The 7,071-nt window shown below is 48.3% G+C and overlaps 1 protein-coding gene across 1 annotated transcript in view; it reads left to right on the top strand.

The window, feature by feature from the left end:
- The first annotated feature begins 2,198 nt into the window (after positions 1–2,198).
- VIRMA (vir like m6A methyltransferase associated) overlaps positions 2,199–7,071 on the top strand; it is a 1,848,046-nt gene continuing 1,843,173 nt past the window's right edge. Inside the window, exon 1 of the mRNA XM_069621370.1 lies at positions 2,199–2,349. Coding sequence (XP_069477471.1) covers positions 2,287–2,349 — 63 coding nt within the window. The 5' untranslated portion in view covers positions 2,199–2,286. The remainder of the gene's footprint in view (positions 2,350–7,071) is intronic.

The raw sequence follows: 7,071 nt of genomic DNA, 5'->3' as shown, positions 1-7,071 counted from the left end.
AGCGCATGTACATATATGCCAACATCCAGAGCCACCTGGGAGGGAGATTTCCACTGGGAAATCGGGTGACCTACATTTCCTCATCGGAATGCATTGGGGCTACTGTAATTTTAGGCGGGAGAATGTGAAAAATAGCTATATTTTTCACCAAAAAATCAGGAGTCTCCCGCCTAAATCGGGAGGGTTGTCATGTATGCGTGCAGCGTGGCTTCAGGCAAGAGAAGCAACGGCTCTATTTTTTTAAACACAGGTTGTTGCTTCATAACATCCGGTATTGTCTTGTGTCTGCCTTGTAGTCAATAATAAGCAACGGCACTATGGCAGACTCACCGCGTGTCCATGGGGTGCCGAAGCCAGGCAGCTCAGAAGATGGTGGGGCATTGGTGCTGCGTATATGGAATCTGCCCAATATAGTTGTAACGTTGCAGTGAGGAAGTCGTGCTGTGACACCTTTATTAATGGTCCCCCAGCAGTCTGGACCACAGCAGGGTTGCCAGTGCAGAGTGCTGCCGTGTGGAGGATAAAAGAGCCCTGTAGCGGAATCCACGACAACCATGCAGCCTTCCAGGGCTCATCCGCCAGTAAAGTGGCAGTCTATTTGACCCGCGGCAGGCCGGCAAGAGATCTCTCCTTCTCCCCTGTGCTGCCGCAGTGCCACGCCAAGCAAGGCTTCAGGCCCAGGACTGCCAGGAGACAGAGATCTCTGAAATCTAAAGCTGGCAGGCACCTCCGGCACCCTGCGCTTCACAGGCCACCACACCAAGGGCACAGCAACATGGGCGCACAGGCTCAGGTGTCAATAGAGGCGTCCGGGGCAAATCTGCTGTTTCTCAACCCCAGCGCCACACCACATCCCACCCTAGAAGCTCCGGCAGCTGAGATCCTGACCGAGGAAGTGTGTGGTGCGTTGGCTCACCCGCATCGCTGAACACGCGGCCCCCTGGGCTGCTCTGCTCCTCATCTCCCTCACAGGAAACATATCAGTCTGATTCCGGGCTCAAAAGGTTGCCTACAGGATCGAGGATCACGGGCAGCAAATATATGGACAGCAGTTCAGTAAGGAAGGAGTTTCTCATCCACCACCAACACTGGGTTATCGGAGCACTAACGAATAGCCACATTCATGGATCTCGTGCAACATCACCCCGCCAACCCGCTCCCGCGGCCCATTTCAACATGATGGTTGGGGTACCCCTTTCTTAGAGTGGAGAACAATAGTCAGAGACACCCTTGGGGTCCATACATTATAATGAAGACAAAGGAATACAGGCAGAGGGTTAATAGCCACAGATTATAACGAAGCACACAGCCATCAGGGAGCTGAAACACTAAATATCCCTGAAAATGTATTGATCTTTCTTTGTCAGCAAGGGGCTGCTAATGTAGAGCAACTGGAGTAAAAAAACACCACAGAAGTCCGAGGGAGGTGACGCCCTTAAGGGCTGTATTGAATACAGCTTGTAATGTGCGCGCTGCAAATGCACATTTAAAGTCCCAAATGAAAGTTGTATTTTGCTGTGTCATAAGAATGCTTTCTGCCAACATGGGGGCTATTGTTGGGGCCCTTTCACATACATGCCACCCTCCCGATTTAGGGGGAGACTCCCGACTTTTCGTGAAAAAATATTGCTATTTTTCATGTTCTCCCACCTAAAATACTTCTAGCCCCAATGCATCCTTATGGGAAAATGGGCGACTCCCGATTTTTCTGATGAAATCTCCCTCCCAGGTGAGTCGTAATGTTGGCATGTCTGCTTTCAATCGCAAAGATTGAAAGGCCCTGACAGCGTCCCTCTGTTCAGGGCCATATAACAGGTGATGTTATTTCCTGTGATGTTATGATATGCTACTTATTATTTTTGAAATTTGAAGAATCCTACAGCTTTTTAGTAGCACAATGTTGGCAAGTATGCATAAAGGACGCTTTGAAACACAATTTACTTGATGTATAAGTGCCTTACAAATGCACAATAAATACAATTAAAATAAAAGGTAAATACAAATAGTTCATCTTAAATATCTGCATACCTTATGCTTTCTATTAATATTAATTAAGTCTCAGTCTATTACTTGCTGATGTATTCCTATCATCACCTTTGTTAGGACTAGTTTAATCAATAAAGTGGTCTGAAGAAAAAAAAAGATGTAGCCATGCTCAGAGACGGAAAGGAGCGTTCGTCCGTTTTCTATCTCTTCGTTGTGTTTGGCTGCAATGCGTTCCTAATGGCCGCCTGCTCCGGATGTTCTAGTGTGTGATCCGGAACAGACAAGCTGTGACAGAGGAACATGGCGGCTGACACTGCAGTGGAGCTACTCTTCCTTGAGACGTTCAAACATCAAAACAGCGAGGTATGCGCAGTGGGTGTTAGTTAGTGGCCGCTGTAGCTTGGCGGTGCACAACAGTGCTGGGGATGGAGCCACTGAAATTGCACTCGTACGGACTAGTCTCCGGGGTTGAAAGGAAGACAGGTTGTGTGCATACCTCTGTTTACATCTTGTATTGCTTACAGAAATCGTAGAAATGATACCTTGCGCGCAGCTCAGATGCTTCCATGTCACAGGAGGTCCCTGTGACCGACGACATCATGTCCTGTTGCTTTTCAAAATAAAATTATGTTTAATAACATAATATTAAAGGAAGGAGCACACATAATGAAATAACAGCAGCATTGTGCTTTCAGCATACAAAACAAACCGTAAAACATAATCACTGCTTGAATAAGACCACGCAAATAAAGGCCGGTGTTAAACTCTATTCACAGACTTGCCAGTGAAGTTTACATAAAGTCGAAACCTGGTCGAACTTTTTTGATTAAAAATAATCGTTTACAAAAACAACTAAAAGCTAGGCTTGAGCAACTAATGTTGACTGCATGAGAGGAACGTAGTAGAGATAGGTGCTTAAATTCATTGAAAACATGTGGCCGTTGAATGTATTGTACACAGCACCTTTGTGGGTCTTGAGATGTACTTTGAATCGGCTTCTTGGACCGTTTACTACAATGGCCTACTTAACTCTTTATTTGCGACCAATAGATGATTGGCATGGACAGGGGTGCCAACTTTTGCACTTAATGATGTTTGGTGCGTAGGGGTGAGTGTTATGGCACTCCCCTTTGTAGCTCCTGCAAGCACACTGCCTAGTGCTGCATTCTCAACCTGCACATAATCTGGCAAAGTCTCCTCTTCCGGTGCTCGACTTCAACACTCTTCTTGGTCTGCTCCTGACTGTGTGGTTCCTGCATGCACACTGCCTAGTGCTGCACCCTTCAACCCGCACCAAGCCTGGCAACTTCTTTTCAACCTGCGCTCGACTTTAACCAGCTCTTCCTGGGCTCCTCCTGACTGTGTTGCTCCTGCAAGCACACTGCCTAGTGCTGCACACTTCAACCTGCACATAATCCAGCTAAGTCTCCTCTTCCTGTGCTTGACTTTAACCGACTCTGCTTGGACTGCTCCTGACTGTGTGGCTCCTGCATGCATACTGCTTAGTGCTGCACCCTACAACCCGCACCAAGCCTGGCAACTTCTTTTCAACCTGCGCTCTACTTCAGCCGGCTCTTCTTAGGCCGTAACTAACTGTGTGTCTCCTGCTTGCTCGCCATCTCGTGGTGCACCCTCTCGGCTTCATACTTGACATTACATCTCCTGCCTGCATCACGGGAAGTCGTGCACCCAACCACCTCCCTTTCTGCCTGAGTGCCTCCTGCCCGCATTCCGTGTGTAGGTGCACCCCACCTGCTCCACACTCGGATCTACTGTCCTTCTCCCCTGTTTGACTCGCTCCATCTCCAGCACACTACCCTACCTCTGCCCGCGCGGCAGCATAGATTCAAACTACTGTAATGCTCTTTCTACTGATCTTTGAGCGCACGCAGTTGTGATATGTACCATGCGTCCTATGTATTTGCATTATCTCGCACAGTCTGCTCATAAACATTATCACTAATGCCATTATCTTAACATGCATGAATGTACTAGTCACCTGTATGTCACCACCTATGCCATAGCATATTTGCTCTATTGATACACACATTCTGCTGACGAGACTGTCCTGTTCTGCCTTGTCGATCAAATTGTCTACGATCTATGCAGCTACATGCATCTCCCTTCAGGTCCCACATCACTGCGCCGCAGGAGCATGCCCCAAATTTAGAATGTGCTATTGTGATTTTGCCTGTTTGCTCCCTGTGCCTCAAATTCAAAACGTGCTATTGTGATTTTGCCTGTTTGCTACCTGTGCCTCAAATTCAAAACGTGATATTGTGATTTTGCACTGTGTGCACCCTACACCTCCAAGTCAGAATGTACTATTGTGATTCTGCACCCTGTGCGTCTTAGCTCGAGCGTGCTGATGTGATTAGGCTCTACTAGGTCCTACGCCCGCCCGCCCACCTGCCACACGGACCTGTTTGAATCCTCACTGCCCATATGGCGCCACAGGCCCCACCACTCTCTGAGAACATACCCCCTACACCCTTTCTACCCCCCTTAGATCCCCGACTGACTTGCTCACACAAACACCCTCAGCACACGCGCTGCCTACCAACTCGCATAATGGGCCACAAACCAAGACCAGCTGCAACTCTAACACTTCCCAGACTCCCAGTTCCCACCTCAGACCCACATCCATGAGAAACCAACTGTTAGGAATCGGCTCCCACCACAGATACATATCACCCAAGAATAAATCACACGCCACCACACCTGCCGCACACAAGCCAAAAACTCCCACCCCATCCAATTTTACATCCACACCCTCCCCTGACACCACAGCTATAGCAGCCAAGCCCAGCAAAAACAGAGTTGCACTTATAGCCTCTACACACGCACCCCTCAAGTGTGCCCTAATCAACGTCAGGTCACTCCCGGCTCACGCCACAGAGATTCATGACCTGATCACCGACCTTGACTTAGACACCCTTACCCTCACTGAAACATGGCTTCATGAAGCCTCTGGCCCCTCGATCTGCCTCTCACTCCCACCAGGCTACACTATGTTCCACAAAGACAGAACTACCAACAAAGGAGGGGGGGGGGGGGGGTGGCGATCATCGCCAAAGAATCATTGACCATAAGACAAATCAGCACTACTTTTGAAGAACACACAGACGCACTATCTATCAAGCTTGCAGTCTCTGCTAACGAAACAATCACCATACTTGCCATATACTGCCTGCCAGGCCCACTTCTAGAATTCCAAGCTAACCTGCTCCATCAGATAGGACACAACCTAAAAAACAATAGCAAAACTATCATCCTAGGCGACCTTAATCTTGGCCTCCGAGACCCCAAGGACAAACAAAGCAAAGCCCTTGACAAAGCTCTTCATGACCTAAACTTCATCCAAAGAGTCACCGACCCTACACATACCAAGGGGCGAGTACTGGACTGGATATCAGACCACAATTGTGACATAGACATCAGCTCCATCACGCCATGCCCTTGGACTGACCACTTCCTCATACACTTCTTTATCCCAACAAAACCGCCACCTAAACCCATGGCACCCATACCCTCAGCTACTACTAGATCAGCCAGACTCCTCACTAAAGAAAGAATACTCCCCGTCCTAGAAGCTGCATCAGCCTTGAGGCCTCCCTTCTCTACAGACCCGGTAGCACTAGTTGACACATACAACATAGTTATCAAAACGGCCATAGACGCCATTGCACCTCTAACCAAGAAAAAAACCAAAATGCGGAAGCACTCCAACTCATGGTTCACCCAAGAGATACTAGACCTGAGATCCTTAAAACGAATGGCACTCACCACATGGAAAGCATGCCCGACCCAACCCACGCTAGAGGCCTACAAACCCCTTGCCGCCCGCTACAAAAAAGAAATCACATTAGCCAAAGCTGCATCATACAACTCCAGAATTACTAACGCTCATTCTGAGGTGAAGGAACTATTCGCGATCTACAAAGAGCTCGCCTGCCCACCCACCAATACTCAGGAAACAGTCAAAGACGAAACATGGTGTAATAATATACAAACAGCCATGTTACCTAAAATAGACACACTTAAAGAGAAAATAAAAAACCACCTCAGTGCCCTGCCTATGACCAAGCCCCCCCCAAAGCCCAGCTCTCGCTCATGACAGCAAAGACTCTAAAGCCTTCTCCTTCAGACCAGTCAGTGACTCAGAAGTCACAGCCATCATGGAACGCATCAAGCCCTCCTCATGCAAGGGCGACATTTGCCCCGCAGCACTCATCAAAGAGTGCAGAGAACCACTAGCACCACTGATTACAGCCATCATTAATGCTTCTCTCTCCACCGGCATAGCCCCCCCTGTTCTCAAAGAAGCCTGGGTCTGCCCATTACTCAAAAAACCTTCACTTGACTCGGACATGCCCAATAATTATAGACCCATAACAAACGTCCCATTCCTGCTTAAGATACTAGACAAAGCAGCATACCTTCAGATACAACAATTTCTGGAAGAAAACCACATTCTGGGCAAGAGGCAATCAGGTTTCCGGCCAAGGCCTGGAACCGAAACCGCCCTATTCGACCTAAAAATGCAAATTGAACTAACCACAGACAAAGGCAAACCAGCGCTACTCTTGCTGCTTGACCTATCTGCAGCCTTTGATCTGGTAGATCACATGACCCTATGCAGACACCTCAAGAAGGCAGCTCACTTCTCACAGCAAGCTACCACATGGATCACCTCCTTCCTTGAGGGAAGGCTAATGAGGTTATTCTCAGACCAAGCATGCGCCACCCCCACACCCATCCATTGTGGAGTTCCGCAGGGTTCCTGCACGTCACCGACTCTCTACAACATTTTTACCCTCCCTCTCTTCAACGACCTCAATGATCACGGCATAAATTACACCAATTATGCCGATGATACGCAAGTACTATTCCCATTCACCAGCTCCTATGAACAGGACACTGCCAAGCTAAGTGAGATCTATGCCATCATCCAGGCCTGGATGGCGGCTAACGGCCTCTGTCTCAACGGAGACAAGACTGAAATACTCATAGTAGGTACCAAACAAACACTCAATAAATTGGACAGCAAATACTCCTCCTCAATCATAGACAACACTCCCATCA

Source organism: Ambystoma mexicanum, chromosome 5q (genome assembly GCF_040938575.1).
Source record: "Ambystoma mexicanum isolate Mex_15411 chromosome 5q, UKY_AmexF1_1, whole genome shotgun sequence".
Taxonomy (NCBI): domain Eukaryota; kingdom Metazoa; phylum Chordata; class Amphibia; order Caudata; family Ambystomatidae; genus Ambystoma; species Ambystoma mexicanum.
This window is presented reverse-complemented; position numbering and strand designations above follow the sequence as displayed.